We start from the raw sequence: 26,808 nt of genomic DNA on the forward strand, positions 1-26,808 counted from the left end.
TGCTCTACAATTCCTGTTTCTTAGATTTTCTTTTTGCGCTCTCAAAAATTCTCTATGATAGTTTGAAGAGAGCGCTTTTCTTCTCTGCGCGAGCGCGCCGTGAGAAATAGGAAGGAGAGAGGCGCGAGGAAGAATAGCACCCTTTTTAAATGACAATGTAAATTTATTGAGAGCGCAAAAAGAAAATCTAAGAAACAGGAATTGTAGAGCAAACGATTCTCTACAAGACCATCTGATTTTCGTGAAATTTGGATGAGAAATGTGGCGGGAAATGTCTTTTGAAGGAAACCGGCAGTTTTCATATGGTTCTTGGTTGCCGATTTTTTTCATTTTTGCTAGAAAAATAGAAGAGACTTTCAACATTCAGAATCTTTTTGAATTTTGAAAAAATCTCACTCCGTTCGGATGTTATGGCCTTGTGAAAAAATAGGTTCTAGCGGAGCGGCAATCGAGCGAGCAGCGCCGCACCGATGTATAGGATTACCCTTAAGAGTAAGTTCGCACTTGAGATTGATTAATTCTGCTCTGGCCTGATCCCGATAAGCTCTTGGAAGGGTCATCCAGAATTCAATGAACAAAACCACTTTGAACAATATACAGTTTACTTCCCACTGTAGTTAACCTTACCCCGCCAAATCGTCATCTTATCCTTACCCGCCAAAAACACCTCAGGAGGTGCATCGGCCCTTCAAGGGGGTTATTAATTAGTATAAATATGACATAAAATCACATATTGATACAGAAATATATTTAATACTTGAAAAAACTACGTTAGGTCATATGATATTAAAAAATCATGCGTATTATATGTTAGGAGCATATTTAGTTGACTGCAAATTTCTAGTGAGTGGGGAAGAGATTTTCTTTTTTCGGCGGAAAATCACTTGCCTACCCGCCAAAAACACCTCAGGAGGTGCATCCGTAATTTTAGCTATGCACCTCAGGAGGTGCATGCAGTAATTTTCAAAATAGGCCGATTTCCGAACTCTAACCCTAACCGAGAATGCTCAAAGGGTGACCAAGAGAAAGCTTATCGATAAAGAGCTCTACAGTTTTTTTATTTTTCCAAAAATCAAAGTCCTTCTGGGTTAAAAGTTAATTTTTCGACCTCTGTGTCTGAGGAGGTGTACCCTGGCGGGGTAAGGTTAATCAATAAATCTATGAAAAAAAAAGACTTCCATGACAAATTTGAAATTTATCTTTTTGATATTGATCACGTGGGAGGCCGGAAGTGACCGAAAAGTGCCAAGAAAGATAATCGATAATTTTTGGTTGTCGAAAAGTCCGATTTTCCGACCCGGTAATTGGGCCCAGGCCAGATTGTTGTCGAATTGGCTTTACATCAGTGGGCAGATGATTTTATCACGGATTGAGATAGATGTGCTTATTGGAGAGTATAGCGAAAACCTAAGGCCTTAGGGATTCTTTTTCTTTTATTCATGAGAACAGATCTTGAAAAAATGATTGTTTGCCCAAAGATAGACTGCTTTTAACTATTTTCTCAATACAAAAAATGACTGTTTTCTTTGATGACAGGGCTCAAAAACCTGTGTGGAAAACCTGAGTCAGGGTTTGAAAAACAAAAATTTTCAATAAAATAAGATGAAAAACTTTGCAAAGCCGCAGCGCGGCTTTATTTTTGGAAAAGCCGCGAAGCGGCTTTCTATTTTTCAAATCCTGACTCAGGTTTTCTTCAAAGTTTGTTAAACAAAAATTGATAACGATTGAAGAAACCAACCCTTTCTTCTTACTTTTGTGGCTTTAGAACAAAGTAAATATTTAAATTGAGCTTCGCACACAACAAAATAACATGATTCACGACAGACTGATCACAGGAGAGGAGACTTGGCAGAGTTCCGCGTTATAGAGTCGCAGGCAGATCAAAGCGCCCGCCGCCACCACTGGCACTGGGTTGACTTTTAACGAGCTCGGCTTTCCTTTCTCGTGGGTACTTCTTTTTCTCCCTCTGCGGTTTCCACCCTGCTGGCACTTTTTAGTGACTTGGTGGAAGCTCGTGTCAAGTTCTTACAAGCCGTTTGAGGGGCGAAAGCGGAAACACGTGACTTTCAAAAAGCTGTTCTAAAAAGTATATCTTTTCTTTTTTAGGCTTTATTTTGGTCCTAAATAACCTGTGCTGAATACCTGAGTGAGGTTCCGAAGGGCTAGAATGAAAAGCCGCGGAGCGGCTTTTTCAAAAACGAAGCTGCGTAGCGGCTTCGGAATATCATCATTTCCGTTAAAATAAAACTACTTGAGAAGCCGCTTTGCGGCTTCTTTTTTAAAAAAGCCGCTTCGCGGCTTTTCATTTAAGCCTTTCTGAACTTGACTCAGGTATTCTATACACTGTATAGTATACAGCTTTCCGAGCCCAGATATCAGAAAGGGTCAAGATGAAAGTTGAAAAGCGCCGATCGCAAAGTTGGAAATACTGATTAGCAGAGCTATGCACATCTCAGCCTTCAGCCATTTTTTTCCAAGACGGGCGACGGCCGGAATTTCGGAGGAAAAATCGCCGACCAACGGGATTCCTCGTTGTTTCGCAACGGAAATCAGGCCATAGACGAGCTGGAGAATCAAGGAAACTAAAGATATGGGATGAAATTTGATGGATGATAGAAGGACTTACGAATGACGATGACCATCGGGATGTAAAGAGTCGATTCGATGCATGTATTTGGATTTCGAGACATTTTGACCAAGTCTTCTGAGCATTGCAGAGCCGTGTAAGTATCATTACTGTAACACTCTCTCATGCAGAAATCTCGTTGTTTTAGCAAATCACTTTATTAACTGTTTAAATTTTATTTTATAGCAGAAACGGTTACCTTAGATATTTTGAGCTGGAGACGAAAAGTGCCGAGTTGACGGCTTGACCAGCAGAAGCTGAAGTGTTTCCTTCCTTTTTAGCATTCTCATCCGAGCTGTTTTTCTTGAGCTGAGGGCTCTTTCCTCCTGGAAGGCCCGGTATGTTCATTTTCTCTTGTTGGGTTTGAGAGTAACATTCTGACTTTTAAACTGGTAGTTATTGCAGAGTAGGTCGTAAAATTACCGTAACAGAAAGACCATAAAAAGAGATGATTATACTTACATTTAGCAGAAGAAAAATAATTGCTTTGGAAAGAAATTTAACACATAACTTCATTGGTTATTTTAGATGTTTCTCATTTTCTTGTCGAAAATCGAAAACAAAGAGGAAAATTTATTTTGCATTGTTGTTACCTGACATTTTCAAGAAGAAAATCGGCTTTCGTAGCAAAAAGCTTAACTGTCTTCAAATATCAAATGCCAACCTTGATTTTCCTGATATTTGTCCTCAAGCTTTGCTTCGATAAAATTGAGCGCGATGTCTCTCAAATCAGCATTGAAGACTTGAATCAGAGATGCGAACTTTTACAGCAGGTAAGAAGCCCCCTGTTTTTTATCCAAAAGTTTTGAATAAGGAGTAGCTGTATTGGGCTTTGCCGCGGCGCAAGAGCAGCCATGTGTTGGGTCGCTTCCGATGGAGTGCGACTTGGAGTGCGCTGATGCTCCGCCAGCTGGCTGCAACGCTGAAGGAAAAGACCCTCTTTGCCGATTCTGTGGGTTTGACGGCTTCAGAGACTGCAAAGGAAACGGACCGTGCTGCTGCACCGATTGCGACGAAAACTGCAAGGCAACCACTACGAAATCAACAACGACTACTCGAACAACCACGACTTCTCGCTCTACTGAGTCGACCACATCTGGTTCCACCAGCCAAACATCTTCAGGAACAACGTCACAGTCGCACACAACCAGTGGCAGCAACAATGGCGGCGGTGGTGGAAACGGCGGCGGCAGCATTGGCGGTGGTCCTGACTGCTCCAACGTCATCGCCGAGCCAGGCGAGCTCGTCTTTGAAGAAAACTGGGAATATTTGAACATGGACATTTGGGAGCACGAAATCACGATGGGCGGCGGAGGCAACTGGGAATTCCAGACCTACTTGAACAACCGCACCAATTCGTACGTCAAGGACAACACGCTCTACATCGCGCCCACCTTCCTCGCCGATGTCGAAGGAGAGTCCTTCCTCTGGACTGGAAATCAAGATCTCTGGGGCGCTTCTCCAGCCGATCAATGCACCGGAAACGCCTGGTGGGGCTGCCAGCGACAAGGAACAAATCCCAACTACCTGAACCCGATCAACTCTGCTCGTCTCCGAACAGTGCGCGCGATCAACCTCCAATACGCAAGAATCGAAATCGAAGCCCAACTTCCTCGAGGCGACTGGCTTTGGCCAGCAATTTGGATGATGCCCAAACACCTGAGCTATGGAAAGTGGCCTGCATCCGGAGAAATCGACATCATGGAATCTCGTGGCAACGATAAAGTCACCGACCCTCGAAACGGCGAGGAAGTTGGCAACAACTGTTTCGGGACGACGCTTCATTGGGGCCCGGCTTGGAACATGAATGGCTTCCCAAAGACGCATGCGAATCATTGCTACAATCCGGGAGAGTTGACGGGTCAAATGCACACTTATACCGTCGACTGGACTTCGGAATACATCGCTTGGGAATTCGACGGTCAGGAGGTTTACAGAGTTGATACAAACGGCTACTCCGGCTTCTGGCAAATGGGCGACTGGGACACCACCGCTCCCGGCCTCTCGAATCCCTGGGAATACGGAACTCGAAACCAGAAAATGGCTCCTTTTGACACTGAATTCTACCTGATCATGAACCTCGCCGTTGGTGGAGTGAACGAATACTGGTCCGATCAGTTCATTTACGAAAACCCAAAGCCGTGGACTTCTCAGTCGACTCAGGCGATGAAGGACTTTTGGGACCGAAAAAACACTTGGGAGCATACTTGGAATGGTGAGTACTTTGAGTTTGATGGGGAGTCATGGATTATTAAGGAGAAGACGCTGCGATGAAAATCGGCCGAATCCGAATGTGGCAGCGAGGAGATGGAACCGAGCAGCTTCAAGAAACTTTCAACTACGAGTCAAAGGGCTCGACCAAAGTTCATCCAATGTTCAACTTCAAGAACTGAGGCTTACTTTCAATAAATTACATGTTTTCGTGAATTTCTCATCATTTTCGCAGATTCAAGAAACACAGGATATTACTTGTACTCCAGCGTCTCCTATAAGTTTATATACCAGGATTGATTACAATATATTATAGTTTCTACTCAAGCTCAATGATAGGACTTCTGCAAGGTCTAGAAAAAAAAAATGAATATTTCTGACGAAATATTTTACTATAAACGAGACAGAACGGGTCGAGATCAATAAAACGTGTGGCGGGCGCGCTCCAATCACCTCCCCTAAATTCGACTATCATCTTCTGCTTCCTTAGTCATTCATTGAACTGCTCCTATCTCAGATCTGACGCAACATTTTCTCACCAACGAACCCATCAGAGATTTTTTTCCCAGCCAGTTTTCGTCATTTATCGAGAAACAAACGAAATTAGGCAGCTTCGGAAGGAATTCATTCTGTGAGACCAGATTCAAGTGATTTTGATTTTGAGACTGCCCGTCATCCGGATTTTAGATAGAGAGCTTGAGCTCTTGTGGAGCTAAAGAGGTGGATTTTGAGATTGAACTAACCGGCTGAAATAGAAGGAATATCGTTTTTATACTTTTTTAGGTATTGAAGGATTCAAGTCGACGCAAACAGGAAACCATAATGTAAGCATTACTTTTCAATTTTATATATTTTTATGAGCGAATTTCACTGAATTCCTCTAAAAAACTTGAGCACTGTTTCGACTTTCATCGTAGAATCTACAGCTAAATTCCATTTATGAATATTTTCTTCCCATCATATTTTATTGTGGCTGTTTTGACCAAAATACCCTCAAATGTCAAAATACATCGTTAATTTTAATGAACCTGTTTTGATGCTAATTGATTCATAGACGAGATAATCAAATTTTAGAAATTATTCTTGAGTTCTTTTTTGACCGATAAGAATTGATTCCAAGAGTTCTCTTTTGAAATGTCTATTTTAAAGGCGATTAAGATTTCACTGTGGCAAATTGCCAGAATTTCGCCTCGAGTGGTTTAACGTGGCTTACCCAGCCACTCAGATTCTTGATACTATTGAAATTTTCTCTCTTCCTTGAAACTTACGAAATTTAGTCATTCACGTTTTTTTTCCAAAAGAGAAAACTGAAAAAAGAGAATTTATTCTTTGAAGATCTCACTTTTGATAACAACAGTAAGACTTACATAATTATGAAAATTATCGACAAAAAATTGCTTCAAAATTTTCTGAAATCTGATTGGCTTTACCTCAAAATGAGGAGATCTTATTGGTCAAAAATTTGACTAAAAATTTCTCATGATTTTTGCTTATTTTCATTAATAAATTAAATTATTTCTGTCAAGTTTGAATTTATTTCGATGATAAATTTAGAAATGAAGTGACTTTGAAGTTTGACAAATGAGAATCTAAGAGGCCATTAACTTATTATGAACTTTCAAAGAGGGCACATGTCCCGCCCAAATTTGCTTCAAAAACATGGCCTGCCCTGATCAATTAGTATCATTCTAGAGCTTTCGAAATTCGAACATTAATCCGAATTTCAAAAAAGTAAGAAATTCCAGCGCTTTTGAGTTTTGTCTATTTTCTCGAAGCTTCTGTTAATTTCTCCCCATTGTTTCCTGCTCAATAAAAGCATCGACCCTCCTTAGCCCAATTGATTGTAAAAATACGTTTTAGTGAATTTCGCTGCGAAGAAAAGTGCATGCGCTTTGAGAAGACTCTTGTGACTTATTTTCTCGGCCTTTCTATAATTCGTTCCCCGATCAACGAATAAGGGAGTAACCGTTTTAATACGCTCACGACGATTTCGAGACAAGAGGAAGTTATTGTTAAAGAGAGATATTTACAGAGAAGAAAACAATGTCACTGGTAAGTTTTATTTCATTTTTTTTTCTTGAAAAATATATTTGAAACTTTGATCGGTATTACTCTCTCAGAGAATACGAGGGTTTTGAATCATTTCATTTTTTGTGGCTTTCGATATTCCCGCTTCTTTTTTATATTCCAGAAAATATCCGATGGAGATCTTTTTTTATGCTATCGGAGCCTACTATCTACCGTTCTGCTTGAGATAATTGAAAAATTTGAAGATCGAACCAAAAAATTGGTAGAATTTTTAAAGAGGTTAAAGCTCAGAGCCTTAGGTTTCTCCTAAAAAAATTAAGGGTTTCCCCCAACTAAAAACCCTCAAAAAGCTTGCTTCTAGCAACCTTACCCTTAACGGCCTGTATATCCTTAAGTTGTTGATCAAGAGATCATCATAAGTTAACAGTCGTAGTCGAGGGTTCGCCCTAAAAATTTCAATTGAAATTAAGGGAGTATCTAAAATAGCTTGGGAGAAAGACTTGCTCCTAGAAGGCCCATTATCGAAATTGTTGATTGGGAGTGCTTAAAGATGAATAATTCAAGATTTTTTTCCTTGATTTTTTGATGTTTTCTAGATAAAGAAAATTTAGGAAAAACATGAACTGGACCAAATGGTGGGCGGACAAGAGAAAAGCGGCAAGAAAATGCAGCTCGTCCGGAACATGGGTTTGTGGACGGGCGTTTCCATCATCATTGGAAACGTCATTGGTGGTGGCATTTTTGTCTCACCCGTCGGGGTCTTCAGCGAAGTGGGTTCTCCAGGAGCGGCGCTGCTTGTTTGGGCCATTTGCGGAATTTTGTGCATTACAGGTAAAAAAAAGGGAGAGGGAAGGATCTTTTGACAATTGTTCAGGCGCATTCTGCTACGCTGAACTTGGCTTGACGATCCCCACTTCCGGTGGCGACTATATTTACGTTTTACGATGCTTTGGACCGCTCCTCGCTTTCCTGCGGCTCTGGATCGCGATCTTGGTCATTTACCCAGTTCAGCAAACGATTATGGCTTGGGTTTTCGGGCAGTACATCATCTCCCCCTTCTCGAGGTAAAAAACCACAGGAAAGGATCGATTTTCAACTCGATTCGAAATTCTAGCTGCGATAAAGCGACAAACGAGCTGGCGGCAAAGTTGCTCACCGGATGCGCAATTGCAATCTTGACATGGGCTAATTGCAGATCTACCAAGCTCGGGACATCGCTCAACAATCTTTTCACTGCTTCAAAGGTCTCTGCCCTCGGCCTGCTTATCATTCTTGGATTGAAGGTAGATCCGCGATTTTTTCTTTTCTTGGATCGTTTTCTAGCGAATTTTTATCGATGGCAGTTCTGGATCACTTGCCGAAGACATTGTTTGGGCAGACACTTCTACTGATATGGGGAAATATGCTTCTGCTTGTTTGAAGTAAGGATGAGCCTAGAAACCTGTGTAAAAACCTGAGTCAGGATCATCTCGTATCTTTAGACCCTGACTCAGGTTTTCTACAGAGGATCCGAAAATCAGGGATTTTCAAAAAGATTTTTTTAACCCGAATTTTCAGGGGTCTCTTTTCGTACCAAGGCTGGAGCTACTTAAATTTCGTGGTCGAAGAGCTCGTCGAGCCGAAAAAGAATCTTCCGAGAGGAATCTTCATTTCCATCTTGACCTGCACCGGCGTATACTTGCTCGTGAATATTGCTTATTTCGCAGTCTTGAGCCCGTTGGAATTGATGTCGTCAAAAGCAGTAGCGATTGACGTTGCTAATCAAATGCTTCCTGGGTGGCTGCAGTGGCTTATTCCCATCTGCGTCGCGCTTAGCTGCTTTGGGGGAGTCAACGGGTCCATCATTGTTAGCTCAAGGTAGGGTAAGAAAGGATGGGGGCATGATAAGGAGGTGATTCTAGAATCTTCTTCATCGGAGCTCGTGAAGACCAGCTGCCAAGAATCGTGTCAATGATCCACCCAGAACAATTAACACCTATTCCCGCGCTTTTATGCACTGTAAGTATACAGTACTATGGTCTATAAACTATGGAAAAAGACACGATATTAAGGATATTTAAAGCATTTTTTCTCAAAAAAGTCGCTCTCTTTATGATTTTTTCCGTCAAAAATGATGCAAAACTTCTTTCTAAGGGAACACTTTCGATTTTGTATTTATTCACTGGCGCTGGAATGTACAATCTGATGAGCTACTGCATGTTTGCCAACTGGGTTTGGTACGCCTTCGCTGTCGCTGGACTAATCTACTGGCGATTTACGAGAAAAGATTTGGAGCGCCCGATGAAGATAAACCTCATTATTCCATTTTTCTTCATTGGTCTTTGCTTATTGCTCCTTGTTTTCAGGTTTTTTCATCCATACTGACATCTTTCTTTATTCATTCATTCAGCATATATTCTGAGCCGCTGGAATGTCTAGCTGGATTTGGAATTTCGCTGATAGGAATTCCAGTTTACTTCCTTTTCATCCACCAAGCTAAGAAACATCCCGAAGCTTACAAATTTTTCATGGGTGAGTCCTCGTTGTTTTCACCCCCAAAATATCAACAATTTCTAGACGATCTGACGAAGCAAGGTCAGCTCCTGTTCAACGTCGTTCCTGAAGACAAGGAAGACTAAAAAAACCGCGAATGCAGCGCTGCTCTAGCTCCAATTTTCCAACTCAAGAACGCGACTTACAAATCAATCTTGCTATTTTTGATCGTCGACTTGCTACAATACCCAATGCCAACAACACAAAATGATGCAAAAACTGTTTAAGATATGAAGAGTTCAAAATATTACCAATAGCAACCAATTTCAAATGCCATTTTCTGTCAAAAATAAGATAATAAATGAAGATTTTCAATGATCATGAGACTCATGACATGAGTTTTTTAGTGGTAAATCTTATTAGTTGCGACTCTTTTGAATCCCAGTTCTCTTTATTAAACTCAGGCACACAAGAAACAGATAAAAGCGAGAAGATATTTAAGCGCAGAATCCAGCAGAGACTTGGAACAAGACTGGCACAACTTGGCCACCGCTATGATTGCCAATAATTTCGGAGCTTTTTATTTCGTCTCCGTCCATGTCGACTCTTTCGACATTATCTGATCCATAACCGGAAATCAGGAATATCGAATCGTTGATTTGAAGAGACGAATGCGAGTCTATAGCCTTAAATCACATTAAAAAGCGAATATACAATAGCGAATGAAAAGTTCAATGACGGACTCATCAATCCATCAAGTGATGAATAATAAACTTACGCTTTTCAAAGTTCCAGTTTGCGACCAGGAGTCGTTAGAAAGAAGCCAGACGTGATCCAATCTAGTATTTCCATTGCCAAAGCCACCAAGCATGAGTAAATTTCCGCTCGCAAGCCCAACCAAGACATGACCAAAAAAATAGCTTAAAATAATCTCGATGATAAACCAATTCACAGTACCTTATTGGTGGATCTCCAATCACACTCCATCCATTGTTTGTTAGTGTTTCCACTTTCCCTGTGTCCCAACTAGAACCAACAGTGGTCGGTTGATTTTTATAAAGCCCAAGTTTCCCCCATCCATGTCCGTAATTCGAGGAAGTTGTGGACGTTGAACTCGACCCATCAAAAATTTCGCAGTGGTTCTTATTGGAACCACTAGCGAAGCAGATCAAGACTGAAATTTTTATTTTGAATTCGATATTTAAATGTATAATTTGACAAAAATTTCGCTAATTTACCTCGCGAATTGCCGTCAAAAGAAAGAGCAGCACTTGCGTAGTCTATATCATTCAAAAGCTTCTCCGATCTTTCTTCAAAATTGCATGCTTGAAGAACAGCAATCTAAAATTAAAATTTTCTTTCGAAATAACAATTAATTATCAAACCTTTCTGGAGTCCGAAGAGCCACCAAAAATGTACAATTGATTTCCAATGAGCGCATGCTGTGCCCACTCCGCATAATTATCAGCTGGAGCTGTGATTGTTGCAGAAACTTTTGAATTGCCATCTCCAGAAATCACATATGCGTCAGATAGACGCATATGAGAAGGACGAGAATGAACATTTCGCTCTAAAATTCATTCTCGATCGGCTGAAAAATCAACTAAATTGTACTGGATCAAGTGGAGTCGATTCAGTTGCTGTCGAAGTCGTTGCTGTTCTCCATATAACAGAGCACTTGACATCAAAAGCAGTCGCAATATCAACTTTTGTTGAAAATCGTCTGAATCTGAAAATCTGAGCAGACAAAAGACTTGCTCCCAATTTGAGACCATCAGCAGTGACAGCGGCATTTTCAAGCATCGAAACTTTAAGGGTACCCACAAACAAGAGCTAATGCATAAGAAAAATTATGGAACCATTCCAGTAATCCCGTCAGAAGTCACATTGCAATCAACAAGTTCTTGACGTAATCAAAGGCTAAGAATATCATATTTTTCTCTTTAAATTTTTATCTCATCATCTGATTTTAGTCCGCCCTATAGAGACCATCAGCAGTTTTTTCATTAATGGAAATATTGACAAACGACCCCAATGAATCGCCACCTAACACAAATATAGAAGCTCTATGATTGATGCCTTCTACCTTCGATATTTAAGGTCACATTCGGCGCAACAATCGGGATTTTTCCAGGAGCTTTTTCACCTCGAAGCATTAATGCCGACTTATCAGTTTTCATGGCAATAGTCGGTTCGCAAAAAATCTCTTCAATTCTGTTAGTTATCAAAATTGATCCGTCGATTGAAATTGACTCCACGACAAGCGCCGTAAAATTCGCTTATTATAAAGTTTTCGACAAAGAACTCATAAAAAAAAATATCAACCTGAGCCATTAGCAGAAAAATCATCAAAACAGGTTGAGTATTGCAATAGTTGCGATGGAGAGAGCGCACAGTCGTTTGAAACAGTATTGTTATGACCGTCACTGATCAAGAACAGATTTTGTAGATCCGCATCAATCGAACTTCCAGAAGATTCATGGCAGGCAGAGTCCTGTAAATAGATCCCTGGTTTAATCCCTCGAGTAATTTCTCTCACCAGTGTTATAAGAGCTCCTGTTTCTTGACAGTCGACATTGAATAAATTGCAACTTCCTTTCACCCGATCAAAAAATAGCAAAAAAAAGAAGCAAATCATCTCTCGATCTGATTGCGAAATTTTAAGCGGTAAAAACGCGGTTTTTCATAAGTTTTTAATTGATCCTTGCTTATTTTGTTTATCGTTTTGCATAAAATTAGGCGCATAATTACTATTGTGTAAAAGAAGCAAAAATGTATTTCATCTTGACAATTTAATTTTTCCCCCGGAGACGCAAACGCCTTGCTCAAATCATTCTTTGATAATAACTACCGGTATCTCGTCTTTATTTATTATCTGAGATTAACGATTGCACGACATTATAAACATTCGGACATTATAAACAATCAGACATTATAAACAATCAGACATTATAAACATACTCAGAAGCCAAAATATGGCTGTTTTGAAATTTTCGATTTTTTGAGGATTCCTCAAAATTTTCAAAATTGTTGACGGGGGGGGGGGTCCTTAAGAGTTCAAAAAACTTGCCAATAGCAACCAAAATGCCATTTTCTGTCAAAAATAAGATAATAAATGAAGATTTTCAATAAAAATTAGTTTTTTATTTAGTCAGAGCTATTTGAAAATATTTAATTTCAGAAAGTAGTGTGCTGATCTGCTTGCTTTTATTAGGGTAAAATTTGTAGTCGTTATCTAAGCGCAGAATCCAGCGGAAACTTGAAACAAAGCAGGAAAGGTTCCTGGATTAGAGCTAAATTGGTAAAGTGTTTCGGAGGTTTTGAGTTGATCCCCATCCGTATCGACTCTTTCAATATATCTGTCTCCATAACCAGGGAAGAGAAATAACGAATCATTGATTTTGAGCGAAGACGCAGCAGAGATTGCCTAAAACCATACATGGCATAATCTTATGAATCGAAAACAAGTTAGGCTGCTTGCTTCTATACTTACACTCTTTAATGTTCCAATTTGTGACCATGAATCGTTTGAAAGAAGCCAGACAAGATCCAATTGAGAAGTGCTACCATTCCATGAACCAGCGCCACCAAGCATAAGTAAATTTCCGCTCTGAAGCCCGACCAAGACAGAAGAACGAATATCGCTTAAAGTAATTTCGATGAAAAAATAATTCTTTGTACCTTATTGGAGGATCTCCAATCACACTCCATCCATCGTTGGTGAGTGTTTCGACTTTTTTCGTGTCACCATAACTAAAAGAACCAACAGTGGTCGGTTGACTTTTGTACAGCCCTAAACTTCCATAATAATGCCCATAATTAGAAGACGTCGTGGAAATAGAGGACGTTCCATCAAAGATCTCACAATGGTTCTTATTATCTCCATTCGAGAAGCAGATGTAGGCTAGAAACAAAATCTCAAATGTGATATTTGCTTACTCTCTTTGACAAGAATTAAGCTTTTTTACCTCGAGAGTTGCCGTCAACAGAAAGAGCGGCGCTTCCCCAATCTATATCATTCAAAAGCGTCGCAGATTTTTGCACAAAATTGCATCCATCAAGAACAGCAATCTTAAGGTTTTTGAAACGAACATTTATTTTCAATAAATAAGCCGCCTTTTTCGTTATGTCCCGGTAGCAACTCAAGGGATAAAAGAGCGGCGTACCTTTGTAGTTTAGAAATTTCAGTCAAAAAAGCTTTTGTCATTTTTAAGATATATGTCTGAAAATAATATCAAAAAATTATTGAAAGGGTTTTCTTCATTAATTTAAAAGGAGAGTTTCTTGATCTTTTGGAGTAGCAAATAATAATCAAACCTTTCTGTAGTCCGTAAGCCCACCAAAAATATATAACTGATTCGCAATTAGTGCATGCTGTGCATATTTGATATAATCATCAGCTGGTGCGGTGATTGTTGCAGAAACTTTAGGAGACCCTCTATTTGAGGCCATTTTGACATTTTTGGCATTTTTATAAAGAATCACCAATCAGCAAAATAGGCGCAAATAGAGGGTCGCCGTAACTTTTGAATTCCCATCTCCCGAAATCACGTAAGCGTCTGAAATCGAGCTCGGAACAGCGAGTATGAATATTTCGCTCTAAATTATTTTTCAAATTATCGATTATAACTCAACTTTTTACCGGATTTAAGAGATTTGATTCACTCGCTGACAAAGTTGCTGATGCCCTCCAAATAACAGAGCACTTGACATCAAAAGCAGTCGCAATATCCACTTTTGTCGAAAATCGCCTGAATCTGAAAATATGAGCAGACAAAAGACTCGCTCCCAATTTGACACTATCATCAGTGACAACCCCATTTTGAAGCATTGAAACTTTAAGGGGCACCTATTTTAAGATGCTTAGATGTAAAAAAAATTTAGGAAGCTTTCCTGTAATCCCGTCTGAGGTAACATTACAATCAACAAGTTCTTGACAAAATGTAAGGCTGAGCATTAAATTTTGATTTAATAACTTATTAACCGACGCTAGCCCGACCTATAAAGACCATCAGCAGTTTTCTCATCAACTGAAATATTGACAAACGACCCCATTGAGTCGCCACCTAACAAAAATGAAGAAACTTTACGATTGATACCTTCTACCTTCGATATTTAAGGTCACATTTGGCGCCACAATCGGGATTTTTCCAGAAGCTTTTTCATCTCGAAGCATTAATGCCGACTTATCAGTTTTCATGGCAATCTGGGGTCGGCAAACCAACAAAAGCTGATGAATGGAGAAGGATGGGTCAACGGGCCATCCTGGATGGACTCAATCCACTCATCCCCATTTCCGTCGTTTTCTGCCGACCCCAGAGGGCAATAGTTGGTTCACAGAAAATATCTTCAATTCGGTTTGTTATCAAAGTTGATCCGTCGATTGAAATCGATTCCACGACAAGCGCCGTATAATTCGCTAATTAAAAAATTTCTGATAATGAACTCATAAAAAAATATCAACCTGATCCTTCAATAGAAAAATCATCAAAACAGGTTGAGTATTGAAGAATTTGTGATGGCGAGAGCGCACAGTCGTTTGAAACAGTATTGTTATGGCCGTCACTGATCAAAAACAAGTTCTGTAGATCGGCATCTATCGAACTTCCCGAGGATTCATGGCAGCTCGAGTCCTATAAAAAGATCCCTGGTTTTATATCTCGGGTAATTCGTCTCACAAGTGTAACAAGAGCTCCCGTTTCTTGGCACTCGACATTGAATAAATTGCAACATCCTTTTACCCGATCAAAAAATAGCAAAAAATAGAGGAAAATCATCTCTCGATCCGACTGCAAAACTTTAAACGGTAAAAACGCGTTTTCAACAATAATATAATTGATCCTTTCTTATAATATTTATTGTTCTGCATAAAATTACGCGTATAATTACTATTGAGTGGAAGATGCAAAAAGTATTTCATCTTGACAGCATAATTGTTTCCTCCGGAGACGCCCTTGTCTTGCTGGAATTATTCTAAGCTAATTGCAGTTTCGTGATTATTTTCGTCATTATTCGCAATAGCCGGCAAACTCATAACTACGGAATACTTGGCTTGGACAATTTTTCCGGAGATAATTTTTTATGATTAATCTCATCATTTAGACAAAAATAAAAATGAGATAATGTTATAAATTAATTATTCGCTGTTTCGATCACCTGATTATACCAGAATAACTGATACTCTATGATTTGAACTGTACTGTATAACACAGTGTAAGGCTAGTCAAAAATTGAAGGTAAGCATTACTACCGGTCATCGAATAATATCAAATTAATTATTCTACCTTTCATGATCTTTGTATAAAAACACGGCTCTATTTGATGAGGAGAGATTCGTGAGAAGTCTACTGTAGAGTAAACAGGGCAGATAATATTGAATGATTTTGTTTTTTCTCCTTTTTATCACTTTTGCAAGCGGCCATAATTGGGGATTCATGGGCCATACGATTCCAACAGAGGGAAAATTTCCAGAGCTTTCACCTGATTACGGAACGGATAAATTTGCGAGCACTTGAAAAAATGACTTTTTTTTAGCAAAAGATTTATCCTCAAAGGCGATTACTTCAACAACGCTGATCCAATGAACAAAATGACGCTCCAAAAATATATAAACGAAATTCACGCTGCAAAGTTCATTGTCAAATAAACGAGAATAACTGTATCTTCAAACTCTCCAGCTAAAAATTCCTCTAGCGGAAAACACATGGACTCGAACAATCAATTCGCACGTGAGAAAATGTATTTTTTGCTTTGGGAAGTTTCAGATTTTCGTGACGGGTGAAAAAAAATTTTTTCTAGTTTTGAGTGGTTTATGAAAGAGTACTAAAAATGAAGCATTTTGGTACCTTTCTCGAGTTCTATCTCTCAGGAATTTCGGAGATATGGCCCTCGAAAAGTTCAAAAACATCAATTCTAATATTATCGATTGTGAGTAATCCACACTATGAATCTTCAAGTTCTTAGTGGATTCTGATTCAGCAGGGTCTGAACCTCTCTGGAATCGAAAAATCGGTCATCCACGATCATAATTATGGCGAGAAATCATCATTTTCTTAGACCCCTATTTTCATAAAGAAAAAAACAGTGAGAACCGGCCGAAAATAGGAAAGCGCAGCGACAAAACGGCGTCGAAATCAGGCGCCTAAGATTAAGCTCATCCCATTTTCTAGCCTGATTCCCATTTTTGGGTGGTGCAGCTACAAAACGGCCTCGAAATCAAGCCGGGAAGAAGTTTTCTCATCCCATTTTCTTCCCAATTGGCTAATACCTGTTGATCATCATAATTTTTTAATAACGCGCAGTTTTTAAGTTTGTGGAAGTTTTCTGGTCCACTTTACCCTAAAAATCTGGAACATCATACCGTTGTGGGATCAGCAGAAAATTTCAAGAAAATTGACAGTTTGCAATTGTCAAAAAGTCACTTCCGGGTCATTTCTAGAGCCGGAAAGTGACAAAATTTAGTAAATAGGGTAAAGTCTGACCTATCAAAATGATGCTCAGCCAATTTTAAAGGGTCAAAGTATGTAAAATTTTCTGCTGATTCAGAAAAGGTATGGTGTTCTATGGTCGGTATGGCGGAAGTGGGCTAGAAAACTTCCACAACCTTAAAAAAAGCGCGTCATTGTGTTTGTGTATTTTTGGGTCTTCTCAATGGAGGAATATTCGAAAAAATGAAAAAAAATAAGATTTCTAACCCGCTGACGCACCATTAGTGATCTTTGCGCATGCGGCCCAAAATGTGGCAGGTTAACATACCCCACCTGAGGAACATATCTACCAAATATGAGTTGTCCGCGGTTATCACGTGAAAAGGGCCGAAATTACTCTAGATTCTATTTCTTAAAATTTTCTGCTGATCCCACAACGGTATGATGTTCCAGATTTTTAGGGTAAAGTGGACCAGAAAACTTCCACAAACTTAAAAACTGCGCGTTATTAAAAAATTATGATGATCAACAGGTATTAGCCAATTGGGAAGAAAATGGGATGAGAAAACTTCTTCCCGGCTTGATTTCGAGGCCGTTTTGTAGCTGCACCACCCAAAAATGGGAATCAGGCTAGAAAATGGGATGAGCTTAATCTTAGGCGCCTGATTTCGACGCCGTTTTGTCGCTGCGCTTTCCTATTTTCGGCCGGTTCTCACTGTTTTTTCTTTATGAAAATAGGGGTCTAAGAAAATGATGATTTCTCGCCATAATTATGATCGTGGATGACCGATTTTTCGATTCCAGAGAGGTTCAGACCCTGCTGAATCAGAATCCACTAAGAACTTGAAGATTCATAGTGTGGATTACTCACAATCGATAATATTAGAATTGATGTTTTTGAACTTTTCGAGGGCCATATCTCCGAAATTCCTGAGAGATAGAACTCGAGAAAGGTACCAAAATGCTTCATTTTTAGTACTCTTTCATAAACCACTCAAAACTAGAAAAAATTTTTTTTCACCCGTCACGAAAATCTGAAACTTCCCTTTAAAAATGCAGCGCAAAAGTGAATTTCCCGCAGTATAAAAGAACACCAAATTCTGAAGAGCCGTATACAGTCACTGTATTATAGTGAAAAAAATTCCACAATGTTCTTTGAGAGAATTTTTCTTCTTCTTGCTCAAACGACAACCGCATGGAAATTTTACGATGATACTATTCCACAAGATTTTGGCGAGTATGGATTGAACAACGATTACGAGACGGATATCAAAATGACTAAAGGACTATCAAAATTAAGCTTCGTAATCCCAAAATTATCAAAAAAATTATCCCAAAAAGCAAAAAACCAACGACAGGACATTCAAGCTCTGTTCGATCTTCTCGACTCGTCAAAGAAATTTCTTTGAAAAAAATCTTGAGAAAAATCATCATCCTTTCATTTCAATAAAAAAATCATAAAGAGAAAACTGACCTAGATTTTTCTCACTAGACTCACTTCCGGTTATCTGAATTAAAAATCACGCTTTAGCACAAATATTAGAGAAAAAAATCGAGAAACAAGAAAAAATGGAGGTGATTGGAGCCGGTTTAGGGAGAACTGGGACATCAAGCATTCAGCTGGCGTTAGAAAAACTTGGACTTGGGTAAGTTTGACCGAGTTTTTATTTCGCCTTCTTTTAATTTTCCTATCAGCCCATGTTATCACATGAACCAGAACTTTGCGCACAACCACGGCGAGCTCTGGAATCAAGTCGAAGAAGCAAAAACAATTGAGCTGCGAGAAGCTGCGTTGCGAAAAATCTTCGACGAAAAAGGCTACCGATCATCTGCGGACTACCCCGCTTGCTCTTTCTTTGAAGATCTTCTGCGAATGAACCCAAAAGCCAAGGTCCTTCTTTCCGTCCGAGACAAGCCGGAGGACTGGTACAAGTCAGTTCACTCGACGATTTTTGTCCGACAAACCGGGGGAGATGTCCCGCTTCATCAGAAAATCTTTCCTTTTGGGCTTCATGAATGGGTGTTGAAACCGATTCCATGGCTTCCAGACGCGGTAAGATCGATTTTTGAGTCAAATTGCTCATATTTTTAGTCATAAACTTGGTAAAATAATTATGCGAATGTTTCTCGGAAAACCTCATGACTTTTCGCAAAAAGGCCTCGAAAACGCCTACACAGAATGGAATGATCACGTGATCGCGAAAATTCCGCAAGACCAACTTTTAGGTACACTACCTGTTTCCCTCAAATCTCTTCTATTCCTTAGTTTTCAATGTTAAACAAGGCTGGGAACCACTCTGTCGCTTCCTGAACAAGCCAATTCCAAATGAACCATTTCCGAATACGAACAAGAAATCAGACGTTGATGACGAATCTGTCACGAAGGAAATTATCACCCTCGGATCTGTTGTTGTTTTCTACGGGGGACTTGCTTTCCTCGGATATCTCTCATACAAGCATGATTTTAAAGGGTCTCTGACTCGAGGTCTTGGTCTGTTAAATACATAAACTTTTCTCAAAATTCCCATTTTTTTTATTGCTGCCGGAATCTGAATCCTCGCCTGAAAAAAATGATCCTTTCCTTCAAGAATTCAATTTCATAAAAAATAGATTAAAAAAACAAATTTCGTAAATATTATTTTTTCAGTTCTTTTTATTAAAAACATGCACGCAAGAAACAGATGTAAGCGAGTAGATATTTAAGTGCAAAATCCAGCGGAGACGTGAAATAAGACAGGTACTGGTTCGCCACCGCTATGATTCCCAATTATTTCGGAGCTTTGTATTTGGTCTCCGTTAATGTCGATTCTTTCAAGAGGGTTATTTAAGTCTCCATAACCCGAAAACAGGAAAATCGAATCGTTGATTTGAAGAGACGAATACGATTGAATAGCCTCAAAACAAATTAAAAAGCGAATAAATAAAAGCGAATGAAAAGTTCAACGAACTCATCGATCGATCAAGTGATGAAAAATAAACTTACGCCTTTCAAAGTTCCCGTTCGGGACCAGAAGTCGTTTGAAAGAAGCCAGACATGATCTAAATAAGTTCTTCCATTTCCAGTGAGTAGTTAGAATTTAGTGCCGGGGTCCGAGCAACATGGATCCTTTTGTCTTTAGGGTGGCCCCGCTTGAGCCTCCGGGCGCCCCGCGCTCGATATTCCGGCCATTGTTTGCGTTCACACCCTATGTTTGGGCGCTCTTATTTCAATATCCTGATGCATATTTTTTTTATATATTAATGCATAAAACAGACACAACATAATTTTTTGTATAAAACTTTATTCATGGAAAGTGACAGTTTTTGGGTCGTCCCAGAGATCCGCGGCAAAGAGTTGTCCGATTTCACTCTCGGAAGTAATGACCATATCAGGGAGATAAGCATCAGAATGGAACAGTACTCGAAGATTTTTCAGAACTTTGATCCGATCTTTGCAGACATTTGAGTCACAGTTATGTTCGAAAATTCGCGCGGGCATAGCAACCTTCAGGAATTTTTTATTTTTGTAAAGTCGGAATCGTTCTTTCGTGCCTTCATCCAGTCTTTCTATTTTGTCAGAGCGTTCGACTGTCACATATATCGGACGGCGGAAGTCAAGTGGCGCTGAGAAAAGAACACAGAAACCAGATCTTTGTTTGAAAGAGAAGTATCCTTTTCTGAAAAACTCGCTTCTAATCAGTTGGACGAGAAGATGGCTTCGATAACAATTTGGGTTCTTCGTGCATTTGGTGATAAAAAAATTATATGGGAAAATCTCTCTTTTCATTTCCTTCTTTTTGAATAATTGAAACCAATATTCTTTTCAACGGTATACTTCCCTCGAATATTTCAATAAACCTTTGTCACCACCTAGACCCATTGTTTCTTAGTTTTCGGCGATTCCGGCGATTCCGGCCGATTTTTACGTTCCAAGGACAATGCTCTTACAAATCAAATCAACCATTAAGAAAACTGGAAATATAAGGACCCAGGGAAAGGCTTTCACTTTAAGTTGCCTCAATCGATTTCGGATTTTCTTTTTTGAGAAAAAATGAGAGATATACTAGTAGATATGGGAGAGTACTCATATTATAAGGAGCCCTTTCATCCTGACGAACCTGGTCTTCATATCACAAAAAATGGGGATGAAACGTTTACCGTTATTCAAGCAAATTTGAAAATCGAATGCCAGCAATCGATCTGTAAACAACGAATTTTATTTCTGAGAAGAATTTTATTTGATTTCACTAACAATCGTCAAACTTATGCAATCACCGAAAGTAAGGATTTGGCAGCTGTCTTCAAATTACGTGATAATCAACGCAGCAGATATTACATGACACGTCAAATGGGATATGATTTCCTTGTTGAAGAATTAAAAGAAGAGAATCCAATTCCTTTTGAAGTCAATCCGGAGTATCCCGATAACAGTAAGTAAAAATCTTTCATATCTTTTTATTTAATAAAATGAAGTTCCGAGATATTACACGATGGCTTCAGCAATGATTTTCAATCACACCTGCAGTAAAGCAAAATGTCAGCATTTTGTTTTACTATTGCGAAAATTGCGGCATGAACTGAATAACTCCCCGTCAATTCTTCTTCGCGACATAAAAGACGTGACTGAATTTTTTGACGTAGCTGTGGGGCTTAAAGCTCGCAGTAGAGTCCGAATTTATGTCCCAGAAAAACTGGCTCTCAACTGGATTGATGAAGCTACAGAACACGACTTCCTTCTCCAAGACTCTATTCGAAGTGATCTGATTCCTGATAGTAATAAATTTTTCTTCTTCAAAAAATAACATCTATTTTTAGTTGAGCATCTCGCTCTCAACTCTACATAAGCGATAACGGAACTGTCATGAATCAATAATTCTGCGCCCGAAAAAGATTTGTTTATTCTGTTTCTACATCTCATCATTCTGATTCTTTCTGGACAAATAAAATGTTTTGACTGGACATGAGAAGCGTGATTTTTGCAGGTTCACGCGCCTTAGGAAATGTTTTTTTTTGGTGTCACCCGCAGCGACCTAGATACCCTGGAACTCCAAATTTACCTAGGAATATAGTTAATTAGGTCACGGATTTTGTGTATTCACGGCAAAAATAGCGTCAGGAAACAGCGCCAGCAAATTTTGATATAAAAACCCGATAGCATCCGTCAAAATCAAAAACGAAAAATCACCACAAACAAAAACTTCTTTTTTTTTGTGTAACCCAAAGAAAAAAATGGACGTCGAAGCCAATGATCCTCCATCATACCGGGAAATTGAGGCGAAAGCTGTCGAGAAATTCAGAAGAGTCCAGAAATTCAAAAATTTCCCGATCATCGCCTTCAGAAAATTTCTCAGGCTCATCGCTACAATGTCCGTCGACAACTCATGGCTCTGGACCTACAATGGCTGGCTAGTCGTCTCGGCATCGAATGATGGTAAAGCACAACTTCTACGATTTGTCGGTGGAATGGAAAATCCGGACAGGTTCGAAGTGACAATTGGCAGCGAAGATGAAATCTACTTGGATGGAATGGACGTTACTCCGCTTGCTGCCCTCGAAACCCAACATGACACGATCTTCGTCGTATCAAGCGAGGACTTCATTTTTCACTGCGACTGGGAGAGAACACCCAACATGAAAATTCAATTCGAATCCTGCGTAATCGCCGTCGAAATCGACGATGAGGGCGACCTGGCATTCAACCCGAAGCGCCTCTACTCTGGCAACTAATCAGAAGAAAATGAACCAACAGGTGCGCGTTTTCTCTTTTTTCAATTTGCTTTCTTGCACAACACAGACGAATTTTTCAACTTCTATTCCACTCAAAACCTTTTTATCTTTAACATCTTCAGCTTATCTCGTTTTCGTCGCTCAGTTTTATTCTTTTTCACACATGCGTTAGCCCTTACCAAAAAAAAAAACAAAAAAAATTTTCTTCAGTACAAAAACAATCCGGATTTTCTGCTTCTATCGCTTATTTTGTTTGATAACTCAGTTTTCATCTGCTATTACACATACTCAATCTCATTCCAAGAAATAAAATAGAAAAAAAAGAAAAAAAAAACTCTGTGTTTTTAATCCTTTGATGCAAAGCAAAATTTGAATATTTCGAGTGAAAAATATTTTAATCAGAAATTTTCATATCCTGAGAATGAACTATCCTTGGAAATTAGTTTTCTTGAAAACTTCTTGTGTTGAGAATTCACCGCTTTGAAAATATGCGTTCAAAGAAAACGTGCTTTGTATGAAAACGTGCTTTGTTAGAAAACGCGCGCCTCGAAAAATACTCGCTCTCATTCATGCTCGCTGCGGGCTCGAAAAGAAAAGAGCGCGGCGGAAGTGCGCGCGCGCACGAACAATGGTATGAAATAAAAATGTCGCTATAAAAGACCGATCCATATTTTCCTTTGTTAGAAGTTCGAAAATATTATTGTGTCGGAGTATATAAGCGCTGTCGATTTTGAAAAAGTATCCCATTCCAAAAAATTTGACAAGTTGAAAATATGATGCCCTTGAGAGACAACCTTTACTTCCGTCGCCTCGCTGTTCATTTTGCTGGCCTTAGCAAAGAGGAAATGACAGGCGCTGAAGAAAAAGCGATTCGTAACATAAAAAATGCGGTTGCTTCTAACATGGTCGTCTCAGAGGAAGCTACGGAAGAGGTGCTTTTACCCGATGAGAAATGGGCAGCTGATCTTGCGCAGGAGCTTCTCGCTGAACACATCTCCGGTCTAATTGACGATGCTCAACTTGTAACGAAACTTTTTTTGGAGTATCGCAGACGTCTCGACACTAGACGAGACAGTAAATTTACTGTCTTAATGGGCTTCTACGATTATAATTATGTTGTTTCTGTTGGTTATATGATTATTGGATCAGTGAGTCATGGCGACTCAGCTCAAGTGAATTCATTTATCGTCACCCTGAAGCGTGCTCTTCTTGGCGAGCTCGATCGCTACCTACAGGAGCTTGCAGACAAAATTCATGGTGAGCAAAAATACCGTCTATAATATCAACCCTATATTTTAGAGCACTTTCTTGGTCAACGACTCCCCATTCGACGTGGGCTCGCATACACAACTCCCTGGATGCGCAAACGATTCGATATCCAACACTGATTTCAAACAGAAATTTCCTCTCATTCACTTTCCTTAGATCTAGATTCCACTCAAATTATATCATGCTCTCATTTTTTTCTCTCTCTCAAATTTTTAGTCATATCTTTACTGTTTAGGGAAAATAAAGTATTCAAAAACAAAGTATGAAGAATTTATCTTTTATTCCGTGTAGCATATTGGAAAATTCGGTGGATCAATATTTGAAAACTCTCGGTTTATGCCAGTAATGCATCTGAGATCGTCATCTTCGCAATGAAGTGAAGCATTTAAAATTGCGTAGCTGTGTTTGTCATCATTTGTTCGAGTGAAATCTTTCATGCACTGCTCGTATCGTTTTTTCATGCCGAGTTGCTTCGCAAGTCGTTTGTTTTGCTCACGATCTCCGTAATTTTTAAAAAGAATGAATATTTCTGTATTATTACGAATAGTTTTTGCGTGTTTTCCTTTTTCATAAACATTTTGAGTAATCAGGATTAATGAAAATTTCTTATTACGACGGTAGACCTTAAAAGCGTTAGCCACCGCCTCTGATTCGATCGCTTCGCTAAACTGATCGTCAATTACGACGAGAGATCGCTTTGGGATGTTCAGAAAATCCTTTGTTGTTGGTAGTCCTTCTTGAATATACACGCGAACCGAGTCAGGTATATTTTTGTCCCAATCCAAGTTGCAGTTTCCAATAGCTCCATAGTAAAAAACATGTCGAATACGTTTTGAAAAATGATTGTTTTTGATAAGTTTCTCCGTCATAAATGTTTTTCCGGTTCCGGTACTGCCAGCAATCATTATTGATGCTGGATGATGGAATTTGGTTCCCTTAATGATTCGACCTTGGATAGTTCGCATTTTTCAATTGATATCGCTATCAAATTCTCTGTTTTGCCTGGCTTGATATTGAAACCTCTTTTCTCTTCAACTCTGCAAATCTTTACGGCGATATAAGGCCAAGTCGCTAGCCAGTTGTAATCTTCAGGATTTTTCGGTGTAAATTTGATCGATTGCTTTGTCAGAATTTTTGCTTTCTCGGATAGATGTGGGGATTCCTCTGTCACCTTTATGACCTTGGCTTCAATAAAAAACGTTTGAGTATTTTGATAAAAAGCGGCAGAATCTGTCGCGCCTAAAAACTCCATTGTTTAAATGAGTCAGAATATATTTTCAGAATAATTAAAAGCCGCTTGGCGGCGCGCCTGATCTTTTCATAAAAATGAAGCCTGGAGAATAAATAGAATTATAAATTGATATTGAGAAATGGGTCGAAAAATAATTTTCGATCTAGCTGACATAAAGCGACACTGTGTTTCTTCAACCAAGTTAGGATCGACATTTGTCGGTAATCTCAAAGAGAAAATTCTTCTGAATGAAACTAAGAAGCCAGCAGGAAAACTTGAAGAATCTCTCTCTGAGGACAAGAAATCAAATCAAAAACGGAAAAGCAGCACCAAATCAAACTCAAAAAAGAAGAAAAGAAAGATTTCCATTAGTTCAGAAAGCTCTGCCTCAGAATCAGAAGCGGAATCAAAGGAATGTCCAAAGATCAGCACCGGAGAAAGAGAGACAGACGAAATCAACCGAAAAGACGACGGAGAAGAGTCAGCAGGAAGCTCAACCGAAGGTTCCTCAGCCGAATCAAGCGACTCAGACACGTCAAGTGGAAACGAGTGCTAAAGATCTTTTTACGAATTTTAAATATCCTTCTGCTTATTCTGGGGATATACAAAAATTCCTTCTCGAAAACGAAGCTATTTCTCGACATCGTAAAAGAGTTAAAAAATTTCCTCGCCGACGTACACGCGTGAATGGCCCCTTCACTGCAATTCAAGTCGACACTATTTTCGGGCTTTAAACGGAATAAAAAATATGAATCAATTATCCTTGTCTTCTTTTAAGCCCTGCAAAAGGTTCATGCTCCGATATTCAAAGAAAAATAGTGGATATAAATATATTTTGACAGTTATTGACTGTTTTTCACGCAAAAACTGGGTTGCTCCGTTAAAAACAAAAGAAGGGGATGAAACAGCAGCGGCGCTTGATGAAATAATAACTTCTATGCCAGAAAAACCACGGACAATCGCGACAGATATAGGAACAGAACTTATTAACAAAGCTGTGAGAAGAATCGTTGTTGATAAATATGGAATGGTCGAGTTTCGGCTCGCTGGGCTCAAAGGGGCCATTATTGAAAGATTCAAGTATACTTAAACCCCTAAAACGCAAACGCTAATTTTTTTTCAAGCCAATCGCTTGGTGCAAGAATTCAACGGTTTTTTATGGAAAATAATACCGAGCGCTGGGTGGACAATCTTCAAGACTTTTCAAATGCGCTTAATAAGACAGTTAATCGAACGACTGGGATGCGGCCTGATGATATTAATTCTGACAACTGGCATGAAATCTATGAAAAGCTGTATAATTCAAAGCCATACTCTCTAGCAATTTGTAAATTTGCTGAAGGTGATCAAGTGCGTATTCCTCTAGAAATATCAAAGGCAAAGGAAACATTTCGAAAAGGAATCCACGCGAGATGGTCAAAAGAAATATACACGATTTCGAGAGTGTACCGCTCTGGGCCCGTTTGCTATTTTAAGTTGAAGAGAGATTCTACTGTTCAAAAAGATATTTTTTATGAGAAAGAGCTGAACTTAGTCGCGAGGAAAAGATAAAAATATCCGTTTTTCATTTTTTCTTTTAGATATGTATTCGCAATCACTTTTCTTGTCCACGACCTCAGAGTACTATCTCGGGGCTTACTATAAAAATGATGAAATGGTTCTCCGTTGGAGTTTACCCCAGCCGGTTAATGGAAAATATGTTTCTCTCGCTAACTACGCGGTTCGTAGCAATATAACTGAACGACCGATCAGAGTTTGCTGTAATCTTATTCACGACAATTGGAAAAACCCCGATGGGTGTCTTGGGGACATTTATCATGGCCACGGGCTATATTCAG

General features: G+C 39.3%; 5 protein-coding genes and 2 long non-coding RNA genes across 10 annotated transcripts; 4 read left to right on the plus strand and 3 right to left on the minus strand.

Annotated features, from left to right (window-relative positions):
- Positions 1-2,373: 2,373 nt before the first annotated feature.
- Positions 2,374-2,767, minus strand: LOC145700380 (uncharacterized). Its single transcript, XM_081777636.1, has 2 exons — positions 2,627-2,767; positions 2,374-2,582 (listed from the first exon to the last, which is right to left on the minus strand). Exons 1-2 carry the CDS (start codon positions 2,751-2,753, stop codon positions 2,386-2,388), a joined length of 324 nt encoding a protein of 107 aa, XP_081633762.1. The 5' UTR covers positions 2,754-2,767; the 3' UTR covers positions 2,374-2,385.
- A 501-nt stretch (positions 2,768-3,268) lies between these two features.
- Positions 3,269-5,057, plus strand: LOC145697499 (beta-1,3-glucan-binding protein-like). Of its 2 annotated transcripts, none has more exons than XM_081774710.1 (3): positions 3,269-3,399; positions 3,441-4,841; positions 4,883-5,057. In XM_081774710.1, exons 1-3 carry the CDS (start codon positions 3,381-3,383, stop codon positions 5,017-5,019), a joined length of 1,557 nt encoding a protein of 518 aa, XP_081630836.1. In that variant the 5' UTR covers positions 3,269-3,380; the 3' UTR covers positions 5,020-5,057. The 2 variants fall into 2 exon arrangements, with proteins under 2 accessions (XP_081630836.1, XP_081630837.1); XM_081774711.1 differs by having other exon boundaries at positions 3,375-3,399; positions 3,447-4,841.
- Positions 5,058-5,407: 350 nt separating this feature from the next.
- Positions 5,408-9,707, plus strand: LOC145698759 (large neutral amino acids transporter small subunit 1-like). 3 transcript variants are annotated; one of them, XM_081775976.1, is made up of 12 exons: positions 5,408-5,557; positions 5,621-5,661; positions 6,698-6,889; positions 7,477-7,696; positions 7,740-7,929; positions 7,980-8,148; positions 8,189-8,286; positions 8,423-8,722; positions 8,767-8,863; positions 8,999-9,210; positions 9,255-9,376; positions 9,422-9,707. In XM_081775976.1, the coding sequence occupies exons 3-12, from the start codon at positions 6,881-6,883 to the stop codon at positions 9,481-9,483; spliced, it is 1,479 nt and encodes a 492-aa protein (XP_081632102.1). In that variant the 5' UTR covers positions 5,408-5,557; positions 5,621-5,661; positions 6,698-6,880; the 3' UTR covers positions 9,484-9,707. The 3 variants fall into 3 exon arrangements, with proteins under 3 accessions (XP_081632102.1, XP_081632103.1, XP_081632104.1); XM_081775977.1 differs by lacking the exons at positions 5,408-5,557; positions 5,621-5,661 and adding an exon at positions 5,949-6,193; XM_081775978.1 differs by lacking the exons at positions 5,408-5,557; positions 5,621-5,661 and adding an exon at positions 6,503-6,568.
- A 105-nt stretch (positions 9,708-9,812) lies between these two features.
- Positions 9,813-10,234, minus strand: LOC145699542 (uncharacterized). The gene is made up of 2 exons (XR_014134042.1): positions 10,116-10,234; positions 9,813-10,023 (listed from the first exon to the last, which is right to left on the minus strand). It is a non-coding gene; the product is annotated as an uncharacterized LOC145699542 (long non-coding RNA).
- A 66-nt stretch (positions 10,235-10,300) lies between these two features.
- On the minus strand, positions 10,301-10,860 carry LOC145699543 (uncharacterized). The gene is made up of 3 exons (XR_014134043.1): positions 10,723-10,860; positions 10,576-10,678; positions 10,301-10,511 (listed from the first exon to the last, which is right to left on the minus strand). It is a non-coding gene; the product is annotated as an uncharacterized LOC145699543 (long non-coding RNA).
- Positions 10,861-18,333: 7,473 nt separating this feature from the next.
- On the plus strand, positions 18,334-19,272 carry LOC145697882 (uncharacterized). Its single transcript, XM_081775088.1, has 4 exons — positions 18,334-18,410; positions 18,460-18,690; positions 18,857-18,990; positions 19,049-19,272. The coding sequence occupies exons 1-4, from the start codon at positions 18,334-18,336 to the stop codon at positions 19,270-19,272; spliced, it is 666 nt and encodes a 221-aa protein (XP_081631214.1).
- A 3,955-nt stretch (positions 19,273-23,227) lies between these two features.
- On the plus strand, positions 23,228-23,955 carry LOC145699604 (uncharacterized). The gene is made up of 2 exons (XM_081776881.1): positions 23,228-23,727; positions 23,770-23,955. Exons 1-2 carry the CDS (start codon positions 23,244-23,246, stop codon positions 23,856-23,858), a joined length of 573 nt encoding a protein of 190 aa, XP_081633007.1. The 5' UTR covers positions 23,228-23,243; the 3' UTR covers positions 23,859-23,955.
- The last annotated feature ends 2,853 nt before the right edge of the window (positions 23,956-26,808 follow it).

The sequence above is a fragment of the Oikopleura dioica genome, chromosome 2 (assembly GCF_907165135.1).
Source record: "Oikopleura dioica chromosome 2, OKI2018_I68_1.0, whole genome shotgun sequence".
Lineage (NCBI taxonomy): Eukaryota > Metazoa > Chordata > Appendicularia > Copelata > Oikopleuridae > Oikopleura > Oikopleura dioica.

Coding starts and splice junctions, on each gene's coding strand:
- LOC145700380 (XM_081777636.1), bottom strand. CDS start 2,753: ATGAGAGAGTGTTACAGTAATGATACTTACACGGCTCTGCAATGCTCA. Junction 2,583..2,626: donor CCCGATGGTCATCGTCATTC/GTAAGTCCTTCT, acceptor CCATATCTTTAG/TTTCCTTGATTCTCCAGCTC.
- LOC145697499 (XM_081774710.1), top strand. Junction 4,842..4,882: donor TTGGGAGCATACTTGGAATG/GTGAGTACTTTG, acceptor TGGATTATTAAG/GAGAAGACGCTGCGATGAAA.
- LOC145698759 (XM_081775976.1), top strand. Junction 7,930..7,979: donor ATCATCTCCCCCTTCTCGAG/GTAAAAAACCAC, acceptor TCGAAATTCTAG/CTGCGATAAAGCGACAAACG. Junction 8,864..8,998: donor TTCCCGCGCTTTTATGCACT/GTAAGTATACAG, acceptor CTTCTTTCTAAG/GGAACACTTTCGATTTTGTA.
- LOC145697882 (XM_081775088.1), top strand. CDS start 18,334: ATGGAGGTGATTGGAGCCGGTTTAGGGAGAACTGGGACATCAAGCATT. Junction 18,411..18,459: donor TTAGAAAAACTTGGACTTGG/GTAAGTTTGACC, acceptor TTTTCCTATCAG/CCCATGTTATCACATGAACC. Junction 18,691..18,856: donor CGAGACAAGCCGGAGGACTG/GTACAAGTCAGT, acceptor TCATATTTTTAG/TCATAAACTTGGTAAAATAA.
- LOC145699604 (XM_081776881.1), top strand. CDS start 23,244: ATGATGCCCTTGAGAGACAACCTTTACTTCCGTCGCCTCGCTGTTCAT. Junction 23,728..23,769: donor GCTTGCAGACAAAATTCATG/GTGAGCAAAAAT, acceptor CCTATATTTTAG/AGCACTTTCTTGGTCAACGA.